This window comes from Bubalus bubalis, chromosome X, assembly GCF_019923935.1.
Source record: "Bubalus bubalis isolate 160015118507 breed Murrah chromosome X, NDDB_SH_1, whole genome shotgun sequence".
NCBI lineage: Eukaryota > Metazoa > Chordata > Mammalia > Artiodactyla > Bovidae > Bubalus > Bubalus bubalis.
The window spans coordinates 104635946-104662412 of NC_059181.1; the positions used below are offsets into that span (position 1 = coordinate 104635946).

General features: G+C 63.0%; 1 protein-coding gene across 4 annotated transcripts; it reads left to right on the forward strand.

Annotated features, from left to right (window-relative positions):
* Positions 1-25141, forward strand: FLNA (filamin A). Of its 4 annotated transcripts, none has more exons than XM_044937322.2 (48): positions 1-150; positions 3123-3531; positions 6597-6845; positions 6934-7031; positions 7154-7301; positions 7745-7863; positions 7958-8035; positions 8128-8290; positions 8367-8567; positions 9080-9217; positions 9303-9426; positions 9540-9676; positions 9777-9970; positions 10052-10165; positions 10257-10400; positions 11279-11402; positions 11486-11646; positions 11734-11824; positions 11920-12089; positions 12348-12465; positions 12557-12819; positions 13036-13633; positions 13718-13891; positions 13978-14140; positions 14218-14378; positions 14467-14637; positions 15018-15141; positions 15233-15389; positions 15994-16183; positions 16340-16363; positions 18572-18819; positions 18927-19022; positions 19206-19308; positions 19397-19537; positions 19617-19772; positions 19954-20127; positions 20223-20384; positions 20478-20681; positions 20759-20911; positions 21028-21150; positions 21271-21537; positions 21669-21806; positions 21973-22088; positions 22616-22748; positions 23475-23651; positions 23814-24032; positions 24118-24321; positions 24655-25141. In XM_044937322.2, exons 2-48 carry the CDS (start codon positions 3159-3161, stop codon positions 24840-24842), a joined length of 7971 nt encoding a protein of 2656 aa, XP_044793257.1. In that variant the 5' UTR covers positions 1-150; positions 3123-3158; the 3' UTR covers positions 24843-25141. The 4 variants fall into 4 exon arrangements, with proteins under 4 accessions (XP_044793257.1, XP_025131936.1, XP_044793258.1 ...); XM_025276151.3 differs by having other exon boundaries at positions 19644-19772; XM_044937323.2 differs by lacking the exon at positions 16340-16363.
* Positions 25142-26467: the final 1326 nt, after the last annotated feature.

Here is a 26467-nt window from a genome sequence, read left to right on the forward strand (position 1 = left end):
CGGCCAACAAGAAGGCGGGCGGCAGCGGCCCATTCGCGTGGAGGCGCCCGGCGCGCAGCGGACGCCAGCAGAGCCCCGAGGCGCCCAGCGCGGGCTCGAAGACCGGCCAGGCGCCACCCCGCGGCCGCCGGCCGCCCGCAGGGAGAGCAGGTGAGGCGTCTGCGGCGGGCACCCAGCGGAGAGGTTGGCGGGCAGCTCACGGCGTTGGTGGGGGGTGGTGCCCGGGGCCAGGTGCAAGCCGGGGTGTGGTGTTGCAGCCGCCTTCCCTGGTTTCCTGGGGAATCCGGGTCTGGCCCCGCAGTGTGAGAGCCCAACAGCCACGGGGGCGCCCTGGGAGGGTGAACCGGGGGACAGGTCACTGCATGACTGTCCGGGAAGGCAGGGCTCTGAGAGCAGGACGTTGTGTGGGGTCAGGGCGAGAGGCCACCTGGAAAGACACTGCAGCCAATATGCCCCCAGGAGGGAGGTCGACCATCGGTTCCTCCCTGACATCAGTGCTCTGGGCAGTGGCTGCTTTGGGTAGGGGTGCGGGGCTGGCTTCCGGGCCGCTGCGCTCCACTGGGGCAAGGGCACACGGGGTTGGCCAGGCTAGATTCGAGGCTGGGCCCTGTCCCAGGTTGGCTCTGAGCTGGATGTTCACTACCAGGTAGGATGTGAAGGCCAGCCCCCCCCCACCCCGATTCCTGGGCCAGGAGGAGTAGGTGACGGCCTCTGGGAGACCCACCTGCATGGGCTCCTAGCAGTGCAGTCAAGGTGGGAATTCAGCACTGGAGCGCTGTCAGCCTGCCTGCCACACCTGGGCTTGGGCAGCCTCTCCTGCCACCCTGTGCCTCTCTTTCACCAGCCGTGGGAGGGCCTGGCTTGGGGTCTGAGGGCAGGAGTGGGGGTGGGAGGCGGGGTGTGTCTAACAACATCCAAGAAATCGACTCCAAATAAGGGAAAATATGAAAGAGCTGTATTTCGGCTTCCAGGGACTGCCCGATCTGGGGGCTTTGGGATGGGGCGCCACCTGGTGGTGATACTATGTCCCCTGGGGACAAGAACTCGTTACAGCCCCATCTCTTATCACCCCCCAAATAGGGAAGAAGCCTAAGGCTGGCAGCCAAGGCTTCTGTCCCCCTTTCTGCTGGAGTTGGCTGCTAGTTACTGACGCTGACTCAGTTTCCCTGCTCTCTGCAGATTAAGAAATGAACACAGATAACCCAACTGGATGGCACTTGTCGAGTGACAATGAATTCTCAGTATGATTCTCTCCTTGGGGGACTGGCTCTTCAGGGGGGCAGGGGGATCAGAAGGATGGCTCTCATCTCTGCTTGGATGGGGCCTGCTAGGGAGGAGTCTGCACGGGTCCCCCTCTACCACTGTCCCTCCCACCTCCATCCCAGTCCCCAGACACTGTGGTGTGGAGTTTTGCGCAGGTGTGTCTAAAGTGGTCAGGCCTTTAGACTGAAAAATGTCACTGGTGAGCAAAAACCAGTGTGGGGTGCCAGGCAGCCCCAAAGAGAGCATGCTGGAGGCCAGGTGCTGACTGCAGCCCTACTGTGGGTGAAACAGTCCCCAGGGCTGTGAGAGTCGGCCTTATTTGGGCATGCTGACCTAGGGGCTCCTTTCCCACTGGTCTTTAGCAGAGAACTTAGGTACTGCTAGTCGTCGGAAGCTTGATCTAAGTACCAAGCAGGAGGGACAGAGACATGCCTTTCTGGAAAAAAAAAAGATGTGAAGAAGGGAACATCCTGCAGAGGGAAAGTACACAGGACCGAGGGAAGTGAGTTCACTCTGGGGACGAAGCCACCAGTAGGCTGGCTTCTCCAGACTGAAGAGGGTGGCAGTGACTGTCCCCGACAGGCCTCTTGCCTCTGTGCCTTTGCTGGTCTTAGTATCCCCACAGTGACCCCCACTCCCATAGTCTCCAGTTATCTACAAGAAAATGTATTTTGAGCGAATAGGTCCCCAGTGCCCAGTCCTGGCTCTATGGCAGGCCCCGGCTGCCTTTCATGGTTTGCCCCCCTCAGTCCCCTGGCCCCCCTGTCCGGGAGGCTCCCTCTGCACTCCCACGACCCTGAAGCCCACTGAGACCCAGGTGCTCAGAGCACATTATCGGAAGCCCGGGGCAGGTCCCTCTGGCAGCCTTCTGGGTCACGCTGGGCTCAGGGGCCATCCCAGCCATGGAGGGGAAGCCCCTCGCGCCTCTGGTGGACTGCCTGTGGGTGAGGCAGGCACCCGCCATCTCTGCATGCATCGCATCACAGGGCGCCCCGTGCCAGTGCCCATTGGCATGCCCGGGCCCCTTCCAAGGCTGCTGGCTCCTGGAGCGCTGGTGGCCTCCTGGCCCAGTGCCCCATTTCCTCTGGGGTGCAGTGGGGAGGGAGGGAGGCGGTGGGAACCGGCGAGCGCAGGCCAGGATCCTGCAGAGCGGGAAGGCGTGCTGGGGCAGGGGGTCTGGGGGTCTGGGAGGCAGCTTAGGGTTGGGTGGCTACGGGCTTCCCTGGCGTGGCGCACGCGCGCCCGGCGCGGGCAGCAGAGCCTAGTCCGGACCCGCGCTCTCCAAGGGCTCGCCCCTTCGGATCGGGCCCTTTCTCTTGGCTGCCGGCGAGGCGGCCGGCTGGGGCGCGGCCAGGGACCCCCGAGCGTCGGAGGTTGGGGGAGAGGGGGCGGCGGGGACCGAGCGGAGTCCACGTGACTCACGGAGGGCGAGCCACCCCCCGCAGGGGCCTTGGGGAAGGAAAGTCCCTTGTATGGTGTGCCCGCTGCAGGCCAAGCGGTCCCCCGCTCTAGACGTTGTTCAGCCTTTCATCGCTGCAGCGTTTCCTACAGCGCGGGAGGGAGACCTCAGCATTTCCTCGCAGCCTCGCCTGCTCCGGGGCCCTACGACCCTTCCCGGAGCCTGGGGGTCGGGTCAAAGAGCCGGGGCGGGGGGACTCAGGGGGGCATTCCAACGGGTGGGGAGGGGCGGGGCGGGTGCGGCCCCAAAGCTCCACCCCGCCGCGGCCCCGCCTCCTGGCCCCTCCTCCATCAGCATTTAAAGGGCTCGCTCTCACCGCAGCGCAACCTCAGCTGTCTGCCTCGCCCTGCGCTCGCTGAGGTGCCTGCGACTTTAATTAAAGGGCCGTCCCCTCGTCTAGGCTGCAGCACCGCCCATCGGCTCCTCGCGCCTCAAAATGAGTAGCTCCCACACTCGGGCGGGCCAGACCGCTGCGGGCGCGGTTCTGGGTATCGGCGCCGACATACGAGACGCCGAGATGCCGGCCACCGAGAAGGACCTGGCGGAGGATGCGCCGTGGAAGAAGATCCAGCAGAACACGTTCACGCGCTGGTGCAACGAGCACCTCAAGTGCGTGAGCAAGCGCATAGCCAACCTGCAGACGGACCTGAGCGACGGGCTGCGGCTTATCGCGCTGCTCGAGGTGCTCAGTCAGAAGAAGATGCACCGCAAGCACAACCAGAGGCCCACCTTCCGCCAGATGCAGCTTGAGAACGTGTCGGTGGCGCTCGAGTTCCTGGACCGCGAGAGCATCAAGCTCGTGTCCATCGGTGAGGGCACGGGCCGCCCGGTGGCGCTGGCGGGGCGAGGGTGGGGGTTTCCGCGCGTCCTCTCTTCTTCCCTGAGCCGACCCCTTGCAGACATCCCCTTAAGCTGCGGCGCTGCCCCTGGGGCCACCCAGCTGCGTGCGGGCCTCGAGAACAAAGGCTCGCAACCCAGCGGTGCGTGCGGACCGCTACGCGCCCCGCCCGCCGGTCCCCGGCTGGCCCACGCCCAGGCTGAGCTCACATCCTCCACAGGCCGCGCCCCTGCCGCTGCGCCCGTGGTGGGAGAGGGCCGGGACGGGGTCGGGGGGAGTGGGAAGGCGGTGCGGCGGGCACTAGCCAAGCTCTGGCCGTACGCCCAGTGCCCCATTTCTAACGAGGGGGAGGCCAGGACTCTCCACCTCCTATAGCAGTTGGGAGACGGCTCTTGGGCCTCCGAACACCATTGTGGTTCCTAAACAGAGGCTTGGAGCTTGTGGGTCCCATTGTCTAGGACCCCTCAACTGAAGATTGCTCCAAGTTTAGATCTCCTTTTGGGAACTCGGGGCCTAGAAAGGACCACAGCTAGCCAAACAGCACCTGAGATAGGTTTGGGTGCTGACTTGTAGTCGCTTAGACACCCAGTTACTGTTGATTGTGGGCCAAACTCTTGCTTCTATGTAGGACTTGCTTTTCTGCATCTAGAATACAGGAGTTCGCTGGGAGGTACTCCAACATGTGCTGGGCTCACTGCCAGCCCAGTGTCCGTGTCACTGGGCTGGTGAGGCTGGCACTGACCAGGCCTACCGCATCATTCCCAGGCACCTCTCAAGATGGGAGCCACACAGGGATTGGCACCAGAACTGGTGACTTTGCCCCGGGGCGGGGGGGCGGGGCGGCGATGTGAGACACGGAGCGAAGGGGCACCAGCTTTATTTTCTTCAGCATTCAAAGAGAACTTCCAGCAGCCCCTGTAGCTCTGGCCTGGTCCACGTTGAGCCTGAGAAAGTGAGGGACCAAGACTCAGGTGCCCCCAATCACTCTGAGCAGGTCTCAAGGGCCCCACCTCTTTTTCTGGAATGCAAGTCCAGGCCGAGGCCCACCCCCCAGTCCCATACTCAGTCTAGCCAAGCTGAGTCATCTTTGAGCCTTGGGTGGGGGGGCAACCGGATGTGGGGAGGCGAGCCACACCCCAGTTGTCTGGGGGGGGGTCTCCTCCTCCACCCCACCCCCACCCCCACCCCCCCGCCCTTCTTCTCCTCCTCTTGTGAGCTGGCTGGAGCAGGCCTAGTTCCCAGAGCTTTGCCATATAAGGCAAAAAAATGTTGGAAAGCAGCAGTGATTAGGGGAAGGAGGGGGTAGGCTGGCCCGGGGCTGGGGAAAGGGGGTGGGATGGGGCGGGGCCATCCAACCAGTCAGTCTCTCAACTCTTAGCCCAGTCCTTCCCGCCCTCTTTTGTGAGTTGGATGGGACGGCCTGGGCCAACCTCCTATGGACCAGGGGGAGGGCCCAGCCCCGGGAGGACCGGTGAGCTTGGCCTTGTGTGTCCCCTCATGGGTCTGGGTGGACCTCAGGCCTCCCGAGGCTCTGGTGCCAGGCTCAGGGTTCTGGGGATGGGAACCTGGTGGGAAAGCGCAAGTGCTCCCGTATACTTGGTCTTCTCCGAGCCTTCCAGTCATCCCTAGCCTGAGACCCCCTGTCCTGCCGCTTGGCAATAGTGTGAGGCAGTGGTGTAGGACTGGGATGAGCCCCCCCTTGAGAACTGGGAGGCCACTCTGCTGAGTGGTGTTGAGCTGGTCTTCGAGGTGCAGCCTGCTGGGTTCAGAGGCTGCCTGGTCCCCACCCCCCAGTTGACTTGCTGGACAAGCATTTTCTCCTGATTATTGGGGAGGGGGTGAGTGGAACCCATCAGCAGGGATTCCAAAGATAAGCGGCCCTCCTGTGTTCTCAGGCCCAGCCCTAAGCCCCAGTCCCCAAGAGCTTGAGACTGACGCCCAGAAGGGCCTTGGGTGGGGCCCTGAGGGGTTGCCATGGTGATGGGGTGCAGGGTGCTTGCCCTAACCACTTCCCCTGTGGTGAGCTTGGTGGCCACCCGCCTGCAGCCCAGCGGCCTGTTAAGTGATGAGGAGGGCGGGCAGTGGCTGAGCCTACTGCTGAGACAGCGGGACTCTGGGACCCCACCCACAACCCCCCACCAAGCGAGGGGCCCTGGGCACCCAACCCAGGCTGGCGGGCCCCCCCCCCCGCCCCCCCCCAGGCTGGGTGAGGGGGCCCCTGGAATGTGTCCTGCTGGGCATCCCGGCTGGCAGGCCATCCCTGCTGGGCCCCAGTGAGTCAGGGCCAGACCACTGGTTCCTTGGGGCCAGCGTTCAGCCCCTCCCCTGCACCAGGCCGATGGCCCAACCCCCAGCCTGGCTCTGTCAGGGGAGGGGTGAGTACGAAGGAAGTGGGGGCAGGCGGGGGTTCACACCCTCCACCCAAAGGGTCCTTGCCCAACTTCCCCAGCCTCAGCCATTCACGCCCCCACCCTGGGCCAGCAGTTGTATTTCCCAACCCAACACCCGCTTGCCTTCCTCTTCCCCAGCACCCGCCCAGGGGCCCTGGCATCAAGGCCCAGCTGTTTCCCCTGCCCCTTCCTTGGAGACCTCTGGAGAGGGGCCTGGGTGGCTGCAAAGCGCTCACCCACTCTCTCTCTCTCTGGAACCATCTTTGGGGATCGGGGCCCCATGGGGCCCCGATCGACAGCCTGGGTCTGTCGCCTGTCTGTTCTCTGGGCCCCCATGGCCTCAGGGCTTCTGGCAACCCCCCGATTGTGCTGTATTGGCACTGCGCGTCTGGAAGGGTTTTACCCCTGAACCTCCTTGATGGTCCCACAGGCACCCGCACCCCACCCTGCCTCACGGAGGCCTCCTCCTCCCTCGGGCTTGCTGTCTCCCACACTCGCCAGTGCCTGGGAGTGGCCTGCTGTTCCGTGTGTGTGCTTCCGCACCCCACCCCTGAAGCCGTGTGTGCGCATGTGTCTGTGCCTGTGCCCAGGCCCCCCCACTGGGTTGGCCGTGCCCACCCAGCGCTGCCACTCGTTGCCCTTGCAGACAGTAAGGCCATCGTGGACGGGAACCTCAAGTTGATCCTGGGCCTCATCTGGACCCTGATCCTGCACTACTCCATCTCCATGCCCATGTGGGATGAGGAGGAGGACGAGGAGGCCAAGAAGCAGACACCCAAGCAGAGGCTGCTGGGCTGGATCCAGAACAAGCTGCCACAGCTGCCCATCACCAACTTCAGCCGTGACTGGCAGAGTGGCAGAGCCCTGGGCGCCCTGGTCGACAGCTGTGCCCCGGGTGAGGGGTGTCGGGTGTTGAGGGTGAAGGGGACGGCCTCTGGCGAGGTCCCGTGGTCCCTAGACAGACGACTTTCCTCCATCTGCAGGCCTGTGCCCCGACTGGGATTCCTGGGATGCCAGCAAGCCCGTGAACAATGCACGGGAAGCCATGCAACAAGCTGATGACTGGCTGGGCATCCCTCAGGTATGCCCCCCTACTCTGGCCAGCGGGGTCTGCTTGGGGGCCGAAGTCCCCATGGGGAGAGGTGGAGTGTCCCAGGAGCCCCAGGCTTGGAGGCCCACTGACTCCTCCCTCTGTCTGTGAAGGTGATCACCCCCGAGGAGATTGTGGACCCCAACGTGGATGAGCACTCCGTCATGACCTACCTGTCCCAGTTCCCCAAGGCCAAGCTGAAACCAGGGGCTCCCCTGCGGCCCAAACTCAACCCGAAGAAAGCCCGAGCCTACGGGCCAGGTGAGGGAGCCAGGCAGGAGTGCTCCTGCGAGGTCACCTTCTCCCCGTGGGGCCGCGTCCTCTGGGAAATGTCAGCTCCTTGGGAGTCTTCCATCACGTGGCCGCAGGGTTATTGACTGCTCTCCGCAAGTCAGACAGGAGTGGGTCAGGGCTGATCAAAAGCAGCCACTGGCTGGACGTTCCCCACGTCACACCCACCCAAGGCAGAGTGTGTTTAGGGAGTAAGGACCCATCTGCTTTGCTGTAAGTGAACTTGAGACCCAGCCAGGTTATCTGACGGGAGCCTGAGCCCCGGCACGCTTGAGCGAGCGTTCTAGAAAACAGGTCCAGGCCTGTCCCACAAGAGCACCAGTTCAGAAGGGAATAGGGAGGGGTGCTGAGCCCGTGCAGGTGAGGGGGTGGCCCTGAGGCTAACCCGTGGCTTCCTCACACTTCCCGAGCAGGCATTGAGCCTACAGGCAACATGGTAAAGAAGAGGGCAGAGTTCACTGTGGAGACCAGAAGCGCCGGGCAGGGAGAGGTGCTGGTATACGTGGAGGACCCGGCTGGGCACCAGGAGGAGGTAAGGCAGCCTGCAGGTAGGCCCTCGCATTACCAGGCCTCCGTGTGCCGGGGGCTGCTCTGAACGAAGATTCACGGGCTCCTTCCCACCCTAGGCCAAGGTGACCGCCAATAACGACAAGAACCGTACCTTCTCTGTCTGGTATGTCCCCGAGGTGACGGGGACTCACAAGGTGAGCCCTCAGCCTGAGGGGAGGCTGGGAGCAAAAGCTGTGGCCGGGGGGACCCCAACCCTGGCCTCACGGCCTGCCCCTCCTGGCAACAGGTCACCGTGCTCTTTGCCGGCCAGCACATTGCCAAGAGCCCCTTCGAGGTATACGTGGACAAGTCCCAGGGAGACGCCAGCAAAGTGACTGCCCAGGGCCCTGGCCTGGAGCCCAGCGGCAACATTGCCAACAAGACCACCTACTTTGAGATCTTCACGGCGGGTGAGTGGAGGGTGCTGAGGCCAGCGGGCCCATGGGAGGACGAGAGGCTGGAAGCTGAGCCGCTGCTTCCCAGCAGGTGCGGGCATGGGTGAGGTGGAGGTGGTGATCCAGGACCCAGCAGGCCAGAAGGGTACCGTGGAGCCTCAGCTGGAGGCCCGGGGCGACAGCACGTATCGCTGCAGCTACCAGCCCAGTGTGGAGGGCGTCCACATGGTGCACGTCACTTTCGCCGGGGTGCCCATCCCTCGCAGCCCCTACACAGTCACTGTGGGTCAAGGTAGGCCAGCCCCAGCTGCCTTCCATAGGGCACAGCTCCAGCCGGGCGGTCTTGGAGGGGGGCAGCCGGGCAAGTGCTGCTGCAGCCCTGCCCTGGCTCTCGGGATGTCTGTGCTTCCACTGTTGGGGCCTCCTCCTCCTCCTCTCGCCTTCTCCCTCTCTCTCTCTCTCCACGCTTTCACCTTCGGAAGAGCTCGCTCCAGCTGTCTAGAAACCTGCTGCTCTCTGCTCTGCCCACAGGGTCAACGGTACTTGGATCTGTCTTCCTCGGGGGTTGGGGGTGGGTGGGCTGGGTGTGGGGTCTGCGGGGGGAGCTGGTGTGGATGGAGCACAGGGAAGGAGGCCTACCATGTCCGGGCCTGGGCCCCAGGTCCTTGGGTCACGGTCTCTTCCGGTTCTTTCTTACATGGCCTTCACCATCCCGGGCAGCCCACCGGCCCAGTCCGGTGGGAGACAAGGGAGGGGGTCGCTCTGCACTAGCTCCCAGCAGCTCAACCAGTCCTCTGCTCACAGCTTGTAACCCAGGTGCCTGCCGCGCTGTCGGCCGGGGTCTCCAGCCCAAGGGTGTGCGAGTGAAGGAGACGGCCGACTTCAAAGTGTACACAAAGGGGGCGGGCAGCGGAGAGCTGAAGGTCACCGTAAAGGGCCCCAGTAAGTTGGCTTGTGGCTGGGGTAGGGTGATGCCAGCCCCTGGCCACTGCTCAGCAGGCCTGAGGCCTCCCCTTGTCTCTGACAGAGGGTGAAGAGCGTGTGAAGCAGAAGGACCTGGGCGATGGTGTCTATGGTTTCGAGTATTACCCCATGATCCCCGGCACATACACTGTCACGATCACGTGGGGTGGCCAAAATATCGGGCGCAGGTGAGGCCCTGGATGAGCGCTTTAGAGGTGGCATGCCTCCTGCCCTGCAGGGCTTAGGCTCATCCCTCCAGGATGGGCCCTTCAGCACTCCCTGGGTGGCTCTCTCCTTGCAGTCCCTTCGAGGTGAAAGTGGGCACCGAGTGTGGCAATCAGAAGGTGCGGGCATGGGGCCCTGGGCTGGAGGGCGGTGTTGTCGGCAAGTCTGCAGACTTTGTCGTGGAGGCCATTGGCGACGACGTGGGCACCCTGGGTGAGTAGGTGGCTACAATGGGGGTACCCCGGGGGCAGAGGCTAGCGAGGGCCACCCTCCCAGGGCTCCAGGGCCCTCATGAGCTGGCGGCTGTTGTCAGGCTTCTCGGTGGAGGGCCCATCGCAGGCTAAGATCGAGTGTGACGACAAGGGCGATGGCTCCTGCGATGTGCGCTACTGGCCACAGGAGGCTGGTGAGTACGCGGTGCACGTGCTGTGCAACAGTGAGGACATCCGTCTCAGCCCCTTCATGGCTGACATCCGCGACGCGCCCCAGGATTTCCATCCAGACAGGGTAAAGAGCATGTGCCACTGGGTGGGGGGGCATAAGGGGGCCGGCACTCTGTGCCCTGAGAACTGGGTGGCCTCCCATCAGGTGAAGGCACGTGGGCCTGGATTGGAGAAGACCGGCGTGGCCGTGAACAAGCCAGCGGAGTTCACAGTGGATGCCAAGCACGGCGGGAAGGCTCCTCTCAAGGTCCAAGTCCAGGTGAGGTGCTCCCCCGTCCCAGGAGTGGGCTGGGCAGGTGCCCACACCTGGGCACTGACCAGGAGGCCTCTTGCTCCTGCCCACTTTGCAGGACAATGAGGGCTGCCCAGTGGAGGCAACGGTCAAGGACAATGGCAATGGCACTTACAGCTGCTCCTATGTGCCCCGGAAGCCGGTGAAGCACACAGCCATGGTGTCCTGGGGAGGTGTCAGCATCCCCAACAGCCCCTTCCGGGTGAGCCTTTAGCCCACTTCTCTGGGGCCCCTGCTTCATTTGATACAGCTCTGTTTGACGAAACTTGCACGCCATACAGTCGACCCCTTTCCAGTATCCAACTTGGTGGTTTTGGGTGAGTTCTGAGTTGTGCAGCCATCACCACGATGGAAGATGAGGCCATTTTCACCAACCCCTAATGAAAGTTGGCAACCCTCCAAAGGCCCCCTGCCCTGGCCTAAGCAGCCTCTCCTCTCTCTGCTTTCTGGCTGGGTGGGGAGGGACTCATATCCCCTGTGGCCTGTATACCGTGAGTCATTGCTTCTTGCCTTTCAATGGCTGGATGATACACCATCGTGTGGATAGACCACGTTTTCTGTTTCCAGTCATTTGTTGATGGACATTTGGGAGTTTTTTCACCTTTTGGTTGGCAGGAGCTGTGCTATGAATGGTCCAGAATGGGTGTTAGATGGGACGAGTGATCTCATGTCTCTGGGTGGATAGATACCAAAAAATGGAATTGCAGCATCATATGGTTGCTTGTGTTTGGAAAAGGAAAGGAAAGTCACTCAGTCGTGTCCCGACTCTTTGCAACCCCACAGACTGTAGCCCACCAGGTTCCTCTGTCCATGGGATTTTCCAGGCAATAATACTGGAGTGGGTTGCCATTTCCTTCTTCAGAGATCTTCCCGACCCAGGGATCGATCCCGGGTCTCCAGCATTGTAGGCAGACACTTTACCGTCTGAGCCACCAGGGAAATCTGCTTGTGTTTGAGGGGCCACCAAATGATTTCCAAGGGTGGTGGCACCACTCTGCGTGCCCGCCGGCAGTGGATCAGAAAGCCCCTGCCTGTCCTCTGGGCTGGTTGTGACCCTGCACTTGCCCCTGTGCCCTGCAGGTGAATGTGGGTGCCGGCAGCCACCCGAACAAGGTCAAGGTATACGGCCCAGGAGTGGCAAAGACAGGACTCAAGGCTCATGAGCCCACCTACTTCACTGTGGACTGCACGGAGGCTGGCCAGGGTAATGCCCTACCTCAGGAGTGGGTGGCCGGTGGGTGCGGTGTCCCTGTGAGGTCCCCAGCCCCATGCCCTCCTCCATTGCAGGTGATGTCAGCATCGGCATCAAGTGTGCCCCGGGTGTGGTGGGCCCTGCCGAGGCCGACATCGACTTCGACATCATCCGCAACGACAACGACACCTTCACGGTCAAGTACACCCCCCGCGGGGCTGGCAGCTACACCATCATGGTGCTCTTTGCTGACCAGGTAGGTGCTGCTGCTCCTGGCCCCCAAAGATGGCTGAGTGTTGGGTTGCTGCTTGCCTCTCAGCCCTTCTCCTCCTACCCCTTGCAGGCTACGCCCACCAGCCCCATCCGGGTCAAAGTGGAGCCTTCCCATGATGCCAGCAAGGTTAAGGCAGAAGGTCCCGGCCTCAGTCGCACCGGTGAGGATGGCCCCCGCCGTGGGGAGGTCGGGGCCCCGAACGGGGTATGTGTGTGCGCATGCAGGAGCCCCTAGATGGTTGCTGTGTCTCCTTAGGGGTCGAGCTTGGCAAACCCACCCACTTCACGGTCAACACCAAGGCTGCCGGCAAAGGCAAGCTGGATGTCCAGTTCTCGGGGCTGGCCAAAGGGGATGCAGTGCGTGACGTGGACATCATTGACCATCATGACAACACCTATACCGTCAAGTACACGCCTGTGCAGCAGGTAGCCAGCTCCCTTGACCCCCTGTGGCCATACCTGTCCGTACACGTGCTGAGCCTGCGGGCCCCTTCACATGGTGGGCTGGGTGGCTGGCTCCAAGAGACTTTGTGCCCACTCTGGTTTCTCACCTGGGACAGAGTGGGCACAGCAGTTGGTGGGTGCAGTGTCTCTAACCACCCAACCCCCATGCCCGAGTTGGGAAGGCACGGGCCAGGGGAGCTCAGCCATGACCTCTGACCCTGTCTTCTGTACCCCTCCCAGGGCCCAGTGGGCATCAATGTCACTTACGGAGGTGATGCTATTCCCAAAAGCCCCTTCTCGGTGGGGGTGTCTCCAAGCCTGGACCTCAGCAAGATTAAGGTGTCCGGCCTGGGAGAAAGTAAGTTGCTGGGGCCCTGGCACAGCCACTGGCGATGCCCAGGCTGTCTGAGTGGCCTCACAGTCCTGTCTTCCCCCCATGGCTTCAACAGAGATGGATGTTGGCAAAGACCAGGAGTTCACAGTCAAGTCCAAGGGCGCTGGTGGCCAGGGCAAAGTGTTGTCGAAGATCGTGGGCCCTTCAGGGGCAGCGGTTCCCTGCAAGGTGGAGCCAGGCCTCGGGGCTGACAACAGCGTGGTGCGTTTTGTGCCCCGTGAAGAGGGGCCCTACGAGGTTGAGGTGACCTATGATGGCGTACCTGTGCCCGGCAGCCCCTTTTCCCTGGAAGCTGTGCCGCCCACCAAGCCTAGCAAGGTAAGGGGGGTGCCGGGGCCACAGCCCATGTCTGCTTTGGACCTTACTCCTCCTCTTGGTCCTTCTGAGCGAGGGCCCTGCTCGGGCCTGTGCCTGCCTGGTAGGGGAGGGAAGCCAGAACAAGAAGAGAGACAGATGGAGTCAGGCTGGGGTCTGAGGGTCAAGGGTCAGAGAGCTGGTGCAGCTTGGGCTCCTGACCCGCCCCTCCTCCCCTAGGTGAAAGCCTTCGGGCCAGGGCTGCAGGGGGGCAGTGCAGGGTCTCCTGCCCGCTTCACGATCGACACAAAGGGTGCCGGCACAGGCGGCCTGGGCCTGACGGTCGAAGGCCCCTGTGAAGCTCAGCTCGAATGCCTGGACAACGGGGATGGCACGTGCTCTGTGTCCTATGTGCCCACTGAGCCTGGGGACTACAACATCAACATCCTCTTCGCCGACACCCACATCCCCGGCTCCCCATTCAAGGCCCACGTGGTTCCCTGCTTCGACCCGTCCAAGGTCAAGTGCTCAGGCCCCGGGCTGGAGCGGGCCACGGCTGGGGAGGCTGGCCAGTTCCACGTTGACTGCTCGAGTGCGGGCAGTGCGGAGCTAACCATCGAGATCCGCTCCGAGGCAGGGCTGCCGGCCGAGGTGCACATCCAGGACCACGGTGACGGCACGCACACCATCACCTACATCCCCCTGTGCCCTGGAGCCTACACCGTCACCATCAAGTACGGTGGCCAGCCTGTGCCCAACTTCCCAAGCAAGCTGCAGGTGGAGCCCGCAGTGGATACCTCGGGCATCCAGTGCTACGGGCCCGGGATTGAGGGTCAAGGTGCGAGGCTCTGCCGTGGGACATGGGTGGGGGAACTGGGGTGTCTGGAGTCCCCGTCTTCCTCTTCATGTCCCCTCCCCACAGGTGTCTTCCGAGAAGCCACCACCGAGTTCAGCGTGGATGCCCGGGCTCTGACGCAGACTGGAGGGCCCCACGTCAAGGCTCGTGTGGCCAACCCCTCGGGCAACCTGACTGAGACCTATGTGCAGGACTGTGGTGACGGCACATACAAAGTGGAGTACACGCCATATGAGGAGGGTGCGTGTCGGGGCGCCAGAGGGACTGTGGGGGGTGAAGGGGCAGGGCAGTCTGGGCCCCTTCTAAGTCAGCCCACCCTCCTGCAGGACTCCACTCTGTGGACGTGACCTACGACGGCAGTCCTGTGCCCAGCAGCCCCTTCCAGGTGCCAGTGACTGAAGGCTGCGACCCCTCCCGAGTGCGTGTCCATGGGCCAGGCATCCAAAGCGGCACCACCAACAAGCCCAACAAGTTCACTGTGGAGACCAGGTGGGCGAGAGCCCCACAAGCAGGGGCCATGGTGGGCATTAGAAGTCACGGGATAACGAGCTGTCTGTTTGGACTAGGGGAGCTGGCACAGGGGGCCTGGGCTTGGCTGTTGAGGGCCCCTCCGAGGCCAAGATGTCCTGCATGGACAACAAGGATGGCAGCTGCTCGGTTGAGTATGTCCCCTATGAGGCCGGCACCTACAGCCTTAACGTCACTTACGGCGGCCACCAAGTGCCAGGTGAGGAATCGGGTCAGCTGGGGCCTGGCTGGGGCCACCTGCCTGCCCTCCAGCCTGTCTCAGAAATGCCACCTCTCGGCCCCCACAGGCAGTCCTTTCAAGGTCCCTGTGCATGATGTGACAGATGCGTCCAAGGTCAAATGCTCTGGGCCTGGCCTGAGCCCGGGCATGGTCCGTGCCAACCTACCTCAGTCCTTCCAGGTGGACACGAGCAAGGCTGGCATGGCCCCACTGCAGGTCAAAGTGCAGGGGCCCAAAGGTGAGTGTGTTTGGGGTGTGGGGGTCAGGTCAGGAGGGCCTGGTCCCCTGAGGGAGGGGGTCTCGCACACCTTGGGGTGGGACGCAGGTGGGCAGGCAGTTGACAGAGGAGCAGCAGGTGACACCAGAGCCAGTGACCTGGTGAAGGGGACCAAAAGGACATAGACCACTGAGCAGAGGTGGGAAGGAGAGAGGGCAAGGGCCCAGGTGGTACCCAGATTAGTGTCTCATGTCACAGAGGCTCAGGGCTGTTCCTGGGGATGGGCAGGGCTAGGCCTGGGGTGGGAGCTGAGTATACATGGCTCAGATCCGGCTTTTTAGTGTAGTGGGCCTAGGAACCCAGAGCACCAGCTGAGACTCTGTCTCTGGGACTGGGGTCAGGCCTGGTGGAGCCGGTGGACGTGGTGGACAATGCCGATGGCACCCAGACTGTGAACTATGTGCCCAGCCGTGAGGGGCCCTACAGCATCTCAGTGCTGTATGGAGATGAAGAGGTACCCCGCAGGTAAGGAGCAGGACCCTCTGTCTTAGGGGAGGGGGCCCTGGCCTGGGCACCAAGAGCCATCCTAACCACCCACAACATCCTGGCCCGACAGCCCCTTCAAGGTTAAGGTGCTGCCTACACATGACGCCAGCAAGGTCAAGGCCAGCGGCCCAGGGCTCAACACCACGGGTGTGCCTGCCAGCCTGCCTGTGGAGTTCACCATTGATGCCAAGGACGCTGGGGAGGGCCTGCTGGCTGTCCAGATCACGGTGAGTGGGCCACGTGGGGGCCACCTGGCCCTGCTGTTTTGCAGCTCTGGGTCCATGGCAGGTGGGGAGGGGAGGGACCCGGCCTAAGGTCCACTGCCTGGGGCAGATGAGCCAGTCTGGGTCTCTGGTCTCACCTGGGAGCCTGGCCCCCGCCTCTAGGATGGTGGTCACAGACCCAGGCTTCCCCCACACACATACTTGCTCACGTCTGATGTCACCAAAGCCCTTAGTGCCTCAACTATTTTGCCTGTAACATTCTCCAGGGCCAGGTATAAGGCTGGGACTCTGGGATCTTTCAGAGGAGCTTGTCCTACTGCTGGGGCTGGTCCTGGGGTAGAGGACTGGGGCTGAGAAGTGTTTGTGGGGATAAAGCAGGATAGGTGCCAAGTTTCCTGGCTGTGCCTGTCATCGGGGGCTTCCCTTTTGGACCTTGCCTGTGGGGAAGTAAGTAAAGGACAGTGGTGGATGCAGGCAGCCATTTTGGGCCATGGTGGCTGACCCTGCCGCAGCAGTGCTTGACACTTGGTCCTCTGAGAGGGTCTGAGGGAATCCCGGGCCAGGGTGAGCTTGGACCAACTGTTCTTCTCTGTGCTCTGCTACACAGGACCCGGAGGGCAAGCCCAAGAAGACACACATCCAAGACAACCACGACGGCACATACACAGTGGCCTATGTTCCAGACGTGACAGGCCGCTACACTATCCTCATCAAGTATGGTGGTGACGAGATCCCCTTCTCCCCATACCGTGTCCGCGCTGTGCCCACGGGGGATGCCAGCAAGTGCACCGTCACAGGTGAGCCCAGCGTGCCAGCAGCCACGGTGCTCAGCACGGGGCTTGGGTGTGCCTGTGTGCAAGGGCTCGCTGCTTGGGGCGGCGTGTGGGAGTGGGGGCCGCCCCCTTGAGTGACTCACCTGACCTTTCTCCTTGCTCTCTGCCCTCTCACCTCAGTGTCAATCGGAGGTCACGGGCTAGGTAAGCTGCTTGCTGGGGCCACTCCCAATGCCCCTTCTGCCCAGAGGGCAGCTTCCTTTCCTCTTCCGGCTGATTCCCAGGACAGTTCCAGCTGCAGCTCTTGGCAGGGACAGAGGGGAGGAACTGGAGGGTTAGGGCCCAGGGAGGCCTCTGGAGCTGGGCATGAGTGCTCCGGCCCTCCCCCTCTCTGGGCCTCTGTTTTTCCACCTGAGAAGTCGGGTTGCAGCTGTGAGCTTTGGGGCGAGGTGCATCCCTAGAGGCACCCCCCTGGGGGCTCTGGGGTCTGGGGATCTTGGCGCCCCGGGGCAGTCTCGGGGGCGGGCAGCAGGCCCGGTCTCTTTTCACTTCCTTCTTCTAAGTCCAGGGTCTCCCCCAAGCAGCGGGAGTCCCCAGCCCCAGCCGGATCCACAGACCCCTGTCCCCACCTCCCAGGGGCCTCCGCGTCCCGGGCCGGGGGAGGTGCCAGTGCATGAGTGGGTGGGGCTGGCTGGTAGTGCCATAGCACCAGCATTGACTGCTTGGGCGGCCAGCATGGTGGGGCCCGGCCCAGCCTCAGAGTGCCAATGTGCACTCGGTGGCCCACCCTCTTCCTGCCTCCCTCCCTCCCCGCCCCTCCCAGCAGTGACGTTATTCAGATGGTCCCCAACCAGACCTGGGAGGGGAGGCCCACCCCAGCCAGGGATGCCAGCAAGAGGCCACAAGCACATGGGAGCCTCTGGAGGCTGGAGGCCTGGACCTTGGCCGAGGCGGCCCTTGAGAAAGCTAGAGGGTGGCAGGGGTTCAGTGACTCTGTCCAGGGGGCCTCAGGGTCTGAGATGACAGACCTGTGTGCCTGGGCCAGAGGGTAGGACCTTGGGGATCAGGGGCAGGGTCAAGACTGGGGCTGAGAGAGCGGTCTTGGTTTACCTTGGCCGCCATGTGCCAGCGGAGGCAAAGAGCCCAGTTGGGGAACTGAAGTCACTTCGGTATCAGTTGCAAGGCTGGCTTGGGCTAGGCTGCTGGTGGGTGGGTGGGGCTTGAGGGGAGAACCAAATTGCAGGGGTGGGGGGCTTCAAGGATGGAGCAGCCCGGACCTGCTGAAGAGCTGGGTGCTGGGCAGGGAGCGCAGGCAGTTGGGGCCAACTGAGGTTTGGGCCCAGGCCACTTGCTAGATGGTGGGTCCAGGTTCCAAGCCAGGGAGAGCAGGTGTGGCTGTGTGCGAGGTGAGGCCTCCCAGGGTGGGGTGGGTGGTGGGGGTCCAGGCATAGAGTTCTGGAGCCCCACAAAGTGGGCGCCCTCGGCGGACAGGACAGCTCAGGGGCCGGCCAAGTGGCTGGCTGGGGACCCCCTTGAACTTGGCCCCGGGGTGGGTTCGGTGTTGCCAGCTGCTTCCCTGGCAGGGGCCGGGCTCCAGAAAGCACTCGCTGCCAGGCCTCACGGTCCCCAGCCCCCCGAGCCTCCATGGCTGAGCCCAGATCATAACGTCACTGTCCCTCCCCTCTGCTCTCACCGCCTTGCAGCCGTGGTTCTGGCTTGGGCCCCCTGCCCCCCTGCCCCCTGGGTGCTGGCCCCCCCTGCTGCGCTGCACTGCCTGGGTGCTAACCCCCCTGCTTCCCTGCTCCCGGCTCCCTGCCTGCACCAGGCCGTGCCCGGCTGCCCCTTCTCTGCAAGCCTCCGGTCGAGCGAGCCTTCTCAGTTGTCAGGAAACTCCAATTGCACCTTCAGGCCCCAGGGGTGGGGAACAAGTGTCACATGCCCCACGCTGCAGCAGGACTCCGCCTCACCGCGTCCGCACACAGCACTGGGGGCCAGGGCATGGCCACAGGGGTGAAGGCAGCCCAGGGCTCAGCTGTCAGTCAGCATGGTCCAGGGCACCACTGGCTGAGGCCAAGTTGGCAGGGGAGATGGCAGCAAATGCTTAGGCCCCGGCAGTGGCTTCGGGGCTTTCCAGGCCCTTCTTCTTCTCAGACTCCTGGGTGCCACCCATTGGGCTTTTCCCATGTGGCAGGGATACCCCCCGAGACAGGACTCCTGGGCTTGAGGTGGTTCAGGGGAACCTTTCCTGCCTTCTGAGAAATCACTCACCATCCCAGCTTGGGGGGCGGGAGGCCTGGCTGTGCTTGGTGGTTGGCAGTAAGAGGCCTGGGCGGCTGACACGTGGATGGCCGCGGCCTGAGCACCGAGCTCATGCCCCGGCCCCCCCTTTGGGGACCCACCCTGCCCCACCAGGTGCTGGCATCGGCCCCACCATCCAGATCGGGGAGGAGACTGTGATCACTGTGGACACCAAGGCAGCGGGCAAAGGCAAGGTCACCTGTACTGTGTGCACCCCCGATGGCTCTGAGGTGGACGTGGACGTGGTCGAGAATGAGGATGGCACCTTTGACATCTTCTACACGGCTCCCCAGCCTGGCAAATACGTCATCTGCGTGCGCTTCGGTGGTGAACACGTGCCCAACAGTCCCTTCCAAGTGACGGTCAGGAGGGTCCGGGGCTGGGGTGGGGTCTGGGCAGGGACCTGGCTCACCGCCCCCATGGGGCTCACGGGTTTGGACAGCCTCGAGCTCTGTGCCTTGCTCTGCAGGCTCTGGCTGGAGACCAGCCCACGGCACAGCCCTCATTACGGCCTCAGCAGTTGGCACCACCATATACCTACGCCCAGGGGGGCCAGCAGACCTGGGTATGGCTTGCCCTGCCACCTCCCAGCTCGCCCTGCCCTCGGGGACACTTGGGGATGGGCCGGCTGGGTGTCCCGTGAGGTCCTGTTCCACTATCTGCGAGGAGGGACCCCGGAGCCTGTCACTCGGGACTCCCTTTCCCTCCAGCTCCTCACTCAGGCCTTCTGTGTCTCCACCCCCCGCAGGCCCCAGAAAGGCCCCTGGTGGGGGTCAATGGGCTAGATGTGAGTAGCCTGAGGCCCTTCGACCTTGTCATCCCCTTCACCATCAAGAAGGGCGAGGTCACTGGTGAGTGCAGCTGGGAAGGGGCTAGGGAGCCACAGAGGCCGGAGGGTGCCCATGGACTGCCCTGACCCAGGCCCCCCCTGCCCTGCAGGGGAGGTGCGGATGCCCTCGGGCAAGGTGGCACAGCCCGCCATCACCGACAACAAGGATGGCACTGTGACTGTGCGCTACGCCCCCAGTGAAGCCGGCCTGCACGAGATGGACATCCGCTATGACAACATGCACATCCCAGGTATGTCCGCTCAGCATGCCGGACCACCTCCCCGGGGGGCGGGCTGTGGGACAGACTTGGGGATGACGGGAGGCCCCAGTCCATGTGGTCCCTCTTCCTGCTGCAGGCAGCCCCCTACAGTTCTATGTGGATTATGTCAACTGTGGCCATGTCACAGCCTATGGGCCAGGCCTCACCCATGGGGTGGTGAATAAGCCCGCTATCTTCACCGTCAACACCAAGGATGCGGGCGAAGGTGAGCAGCAGCTCTCATCCTGACCTGCCTGATTGGGGCGGGATGCTGTCATCTGGTGGGGGGTCTGGACACGGGAGATGCTCCCCAAACTGGGCTCCCCACCCCACCCCCGGCCTCCACTTGCACGGTTGGCGCAGTGTTCCCAGGCACAGTTCGTACCCTCACTCACAACTCTCTCCAGGGGGCTTGTCCCTGGCCATTGAGGGCCCCTCCAAAGCAGAGATCAGCTGCACCGACAACCAGGATGGGACGTGCAGTGTCTCCTACCTGCCCGTGTTACCTGGTGACTACAGCATCCTGGTCAAGTACAACGAACAGCACATCCCGGGCAGCCCCTTCACTGCCAGGGTCACAGGTAGGGGACGGCCTGCAGCGGTGACAAAGGAGGCAGCTGGCGGGGGGACGGTCTCCCTCCCAGTGCCTGGACACACAGTGACTGACCCTTGCCAGGTGACGACTCCATGCGCATGTCCCACCTGAAGGTGGGCTCTGCCGCCGACATCCCCATCAACATCTCCGAGACGGACCTCAGCCTGCTGACCGCCACAGTGGTGCCCCCCTCGGGCCGGGAAGAACCCTGTCTGCTGAAGCGGCTGCGCAACGGCCACGTGGGTAAGAGGCTGGGCGGCAGGGCCTTCCGGGAGGGAGGGAAGGTGGGGGGGGTTGTATATCTTTCCCTGGCTGACAGCCCCGCCCTGTGCCCAGGGATCTCATTCGTGCCCAAGGAGACAGGAGAACACCTGGTGCACGTGAAGAAGAATGGGCAGCACGTGCCAAGCAGCCCCATTCCGGTGGTGATCAGCCAATCGGAGATCGGGGATGCCAGCCGTGTGCGGGTCTCAGGCCGGGGCCTCCACGAAGGCCACACCTTTGAGCCAGCAGAGTTTATCATTGATACACGTGATGCAGGTAGGTGGTAGGGACCTGGGAGCTGAGGTCAGACCATCATACTTGGCCCCCCCGGCTCAGGGGTGTCTCGCCCACAGGCTATGGGGGGCTCAGCCTGTCCATCGAGGGTCCCAGCAAAGTAGACATCAACACAGAGGACCTGGAGGATGGCACATGCAGGGTCACCTACTGCCCCACGGAGCCTGGCAACTATATCATCAACATCAAGTTTGCTGACCAGCACGTGCCTGGTGGGTACAGCACCCATGTGCCTCCCCCACTGCTGGGCAACTCTCTGTGCCACACCCCGAGGGCCCCCAGCAGAGGGTAACCTGTCTGGGGTGTGGGTTGTGCCTTCTTCCTGCAGGCAGCCCCTTCTCCGTGAAGGTGACAGGCGAGGGGCGCGTGAAAGAGAGCATCACGCGCAGGCGACGGGCCCCATCGGTGGCTAATGTTGGCAGTCACTGTGACCTCAGCCTCAAGATCCCAGGTGGGAGCCGTGGCCGCCCGGGCGGGTCCCAGGGAGGCCTAAGCACCAGCCCTGCGGGGCCCCCGGACAGAGAGGCGTGGCCTGGGTCTCCCGCTCACCTGCCTGTTCCCCCACCTGCAGAAATTAGCATCCAGGACATGACAGCCCAGGTGACTAGCCCGTCAGGCAAGAGCCACGAGGCCGAGATCGTGGAAGGGGAGAACCATACCTACTGCATCCGCTTTGTGCCAGCTGAGATGGGCATGCACACGGTCAGCGTCAAGTACAAGGGCCAGCACGTGCCCGGGAGCCCTTTCCAGTTCACCGTGGGGCCCCTGGGGGAAGGGGGAGCCCACAAGGTCCGTGCCGGGGGCCCTGGCCTGGAAAGGGCTGAAGCTGGAGTGCCAGGTAGGCCTGCTTCCTTTGGGGCTCTGGCTGCTCCCGGCTGGGGGTGCAGTGGGAGGGAGGAAGTCTCCAGCAGCCCCTGCTGGTGGGGGGGAGCACAGCCCTTCATGAGGACACATTCTGCTTTCCTGCAGCCGAGTTCAGCATTTGGACCCGGGAAGCTGGCGCGGGGGGCCTGGCCATTGCTGTCGAGGGCCCCAGCAAGGCCGAGATCTCCTTCGAGGACCGCAAGGATGGCTCCTGTGGCGTGGCTTACGTGGTCCAGGAGCCAGGTACTGCAGTCTGGCTGGGGCCAGCAGGCTTCCCCTCGGGGTGGGTGCCCGTCCGGGTCTACACAGACAGCCCCGCCTTCTCCCCCACAACACCCTGAGGTCCCAGGGCCTCTTGGGCTGTCGGGGGAAGGCATGCATGGCCGTCTTGTTCTCGCTCCCCGTCCAGGTGACTATGAGGTGTCAGTCAAGTTCAACGAGGAGCACATCCCCGATAGCCCTTTCGTGGTGCCTGTGGCTTCTCCGTCTGGTGACGCCCGCCGCCTTACTGTTTCTAGTCTTCAGGTGAGGCACTGAGAGAAACCGCCCGCCTGGGGCTCCTGCGCCCGGCCAGACCAGAGCCCCTGTGTCCAGGGACCCAGCCAGCCCAGCTCAGGGCGCCAGGCTGCTTCTGCTCTGGCCGGGAACAGCCCACGCCTGGGTCGGCAGGACGTACCCCTGACGGCCGCGTGGAGTTTTTCTCGTGTCTCAGGTCTAAAGGCTTTGAACAGAAGCCTGTGCCCCTTGAGCACCAGGGCTGAGGTTTAAAGAGGGACAGCCGCCTGCCAGGGCTGCTGAGTGCTGCTTGCAGGCCGGGGGCCACCCCGCTTCCTGCCTGCCCGCTGTGTGCCTGGAGTGTGTGGGGCTAGGGGTTTGGGGTGTGTGCCTGGAGCTTGCTGCCCCTCGAGAAGCACTGGCTCTCCCTCTTTAAACCCACTTGGACGCCAGATGGGTAAGTGCCTCCCCCTGGGCCTCCTGCTTCTGGGGCCCAGCCTCCCCTTGCCCACCACCCCCAGCCTCCGCTATCCTAACCACATCTGCTGTGCTTCCAGGAGTCAGGGCTAAAGGTCAACCAGCCAGCCTCTTTTGCAGTCAGCCTGAATGGGGCCAAGGGGGCAATCGATGCCAAGGTGCACAGCCCCTCAGGAGCCCTGGAGGAGTGCTATGTCACCGAGATCGACCAAGGTGAGGCTCTGCCTGGCCATCCAGCCATCCACCCGGGCACTGCTGGGAGCAGTGGGCCTCCCCGGCCGGCCCTGCTGGCTGGAAGCAGGCTGAGAGTGTAAAGCAAGACACAATCTGCAAGCAGCCGAGACAGGGCCTGGGCCTCCCGCCCCCTACTTGGGACCCAAGCCCTTGGGGACTGGGCTCAGTGGCCATGCTGCTAGAAAGGACAAAGCCTTCTGGAGGCATGATCCTGCCATCTCTTACAAGAGAGACCCCAAGTCTAGCAGTTGGACCTGCCAGGGCCTGGAACTCACGGAAAGGCTTGGGGGTGGGAGGAGCTGCTCAATTTGACTAGTCCACGGCTGAGTCCTTGCCCCTTGCTGGCTGTGTGACCTCGAGCAAGTTCCTGCCTATCTCTGGGCCCCAGTTAGCATGTGGTGGATGTGGCATTCAGGGTAGCCTTTCTAAGGAGGCATTGAGGCAGGTGTTTTGCTTACAAAAGACTTCAGTCCAAATGCTGCAGCAATTAAAACTAGCTTGGGCATCTATCAGTAGCTTGGGCATCTAAAGCTTCATCCCTCGGGCTTCAAGATTTCTGTGCAGTAGGGTTAAGGTGCCCAGCACAGTTTCCAGAAGAAGCTAACTGGGCCCTGAGACCTGCTGGACTCACACTGGTGGGCACATGCCACTTGCTCAGTTTGGAGGAGGGACTCCAGGCCCACCACCTACTTCTCTGTTCCTCAGATAAGTACGCTGTGCGCTTTATCCCACGGGAGAATGGCATCTACCTGATCGATGTCAAGTTCAACGGCACCCACATCCCGGGGAGCCCCTTCAAGATCCGAGTTGGGGAGCCTGGGCATGGAGGGGACCCAGGCCTGGTGTCTGCTTATGGAGCTGGCTTGGAAGGCGGCATCACAGGTAGGTCAGCGTGGGCAGCTTCCGGTGTGTGAACACAACTAGGGTTCCCTCCTCCAAGCTCTCGGTAACAACAGGTGGCATGTGGAGGTGATAAGACTCTGTTGGGGGGTGGGGGTGGGGCAACGGGCCAGGCCAGCTGTACCTACCTTCCTGTGCCCTCAGGGAGCCCAGCTGAGTTTATCGTGAACACCAGCAATGCGGGCGCTGGTGCCCTCTCAGTCACCATCGACGGGCCTTCCAAGGTGAAGATGGATTGCCAAGAGTGCCCCGAGGGCTACCGCGTCACCTATACTCCCATGGCACCTGGCAGCTACCTCATCTCCATCAAGTACGGCGGCCCCTACCACATTGCAGGCAGCCCCTTCAAGGCCAGAGTCACAGGTGAGCCTGGTGCCAGATGGCTGCTACACACCCCATTGCTGGGCACTCCTGCTATCTCTTGGCTGTCCACTGCTCTGCCCTGCAGGTCACCGCCTTGTCAGCAACCACAGCCTCCATGAGACGTCATCCGTGTTTGTGGACTCCCTGACCAAGACTGCCACCATCCCCCAGCACAGTGCCCCAGGCCCGGGTCCCGCTGATGCCAGCAAGGTGCTGGCCAAAGGCGTGGGGCTGAGCAAGGCCTACATGGGCCAGAAGAGCAGCTTCACGGTGGACTGCAGCAAAGCAGGTGGGTGTGCGGGCCCCAGCCCTTCCAAAAATGGGAGGCTGGAGAGAAAAGCAGAGAGGCCGTGCCTGGGAAAGAGCAGGTGGGAAGGCCTCTTTGGGGGCCTTCTGGGCCCCCCTGCTAGCTCCTCTGCCCTCCAGGGCCCTGGAGAAACTGCAGGTTCTTTGGTTGTTCTGGGCGGACGGGGTGCTGGCTGTTTTTAAGAAGGGCTGTCACCCCAAGACAGGCAAGGTGGGAAGGGGAGGACCCAGGGTAGGAACAAAGCGGGTCGCTGCAGTCACCACTGATGGGAGGGGGCTTGGGGCCTGGCAGTGAGGCCCCGGCCCCCACTCCCAGGCAACAACATGCTGCTGGTGGGCGTGCATGGGCCCCGGACGCCCTGTGAAGAGATCCTGGTGAAACACGTGGGCAGCAGGCTCTACAGCGTGTCCTACCTGCTGAAGGACAAGGGGGAGTACACGCTGGTGGTCAAGTGGGGTGACGAGCACATCCCGGGCAGCCCCTACCGAGTCCTGGTGCCCTGAGTGCTGTGCGCCTGCCAGTCACCAGCTCCTAGGACGAGAAGTGCCCCTGCGCCTGCCCCTCGCCACCCAAGCAGCACCTGCCCCAGCCCTGGCCAGCCCTGGCCACCCCATCACTGCAGCCTGACCCTGCCCTGTGCTGCGCTCACCTGCCTCCACGTGGGCAAAGGAGAGAGGCGAGCAGAGGCAGCCTGCCTATCTTCTTTGGTTCTGGAAGGGGTGAAGGGGGGGGCCATGCACACCTGCCCGCTAGTTCTCTCTCCTAGCCAAGAGGAATAAAAGTTCTGCTTCCATTCTCCTGAGCATGACTCAAGCTTTGTGGCAAAGAGGGCTGACAGGGTGGCTGGAGGTGCAGGCCCGGACCACAGGCTGTGGGATCTTCTGCTCCAGTCCCCTCTGCTGCCTGAGCACCTGGAGGGCACCTGGGGACTCCGCCTCCTCTCTGCCTCCCTGGGTTCCGATCCATGCAGGCCAGGGGGTGTCTAGTGCCTCGAGAACTGAGCCTGACGTGGTTGTCCTTGTCCCAGATCATACCAGGAACAGATGCTGTCCCAGGGGAAGGCCAGGCCTTGGCCAGGCTACAGGAGGTTGCGTGCCAGGTGGGAGGGCCAGGTAAACAGAAAGCCAAATCCCAGGAGATTCCTGGCCGTGACCCAGGCATCTTAAATGTGCCACCAGCCCCTGGTAAGGGGCTGTCTCCAAGCCACGCAGGTGGCAGCAGGTGGACACCTTCAAAGCCCTGCCCCATAGCCACCATCTGCCTATCCTCACTAGGTCCTTCCGAGCCCGCACCTGTCTGGCCTCGTGTGCCTGGGTGGGCTGTGCCCTCGGCACAGTAGGGCAACCTCAGCCCCTTGGCGTGCTGTTCTGAATTGCTGTTCAGAATTCCCACCTGCACACAACCCGCCCCGGGTCTGCAGGTCAGGAAGGCTGTTAAAGCCAGCCAGGGCTCCAGCTTTCAGGCTTCCTCTCTCAACGGGGCACCTGGAAGCCATACCCCTTTCTGGAAGCACCTTTTGGGCCAGCATGAGCCCAGGGTTCACGGCACAGTTGCTTCTCAGCCACCTCAGTGATGAGTGTGAGCTCAGGAAAGGAGAGGAACAGGATCAGACCCAGCCCAGATCAAGGGCTCACCCACCCCCAGCCCCTTCTGCCATGGAGGGAGCAGGCAGAGTGCGTACAGCCACTGGTCTACAGGAAACACTTCTAGAAGCTGCTCAGCTGGACAAGGGCAAAAAGAAGCAGATGCAAGACTGGAGAAGTCCCACTCTGGGGTGGGGGCGGGGAAGGGGATCCACCCCCAATCAGCCCCTTCTCACCTCTGCTGGCTCACCAGGCACCACTCCCCTACCCAGACTCACCCAGATTCTCCTTCCTGGACCAGCCTGCCAAGAGCAGACAGTCCTCCCTGCCATCCTGTGTTCCAAAGCCTGCTTGGTGGGGGCCCCCGGAGGGAGAATGGCCCCAGAAGAGAGTGTAACCAGGAGACCTATCCCCTCCCTGGATGCCACATTGCACCTGGGTGGTCATGAGGGCTGCAGGGCGGCAAGGGGAGAAGCTGGAACCTGCAGGGGGAACGACCCTGAGGACAGCCCCAAGGAGAGACCATGGCCCAGACCAGGCCAGAG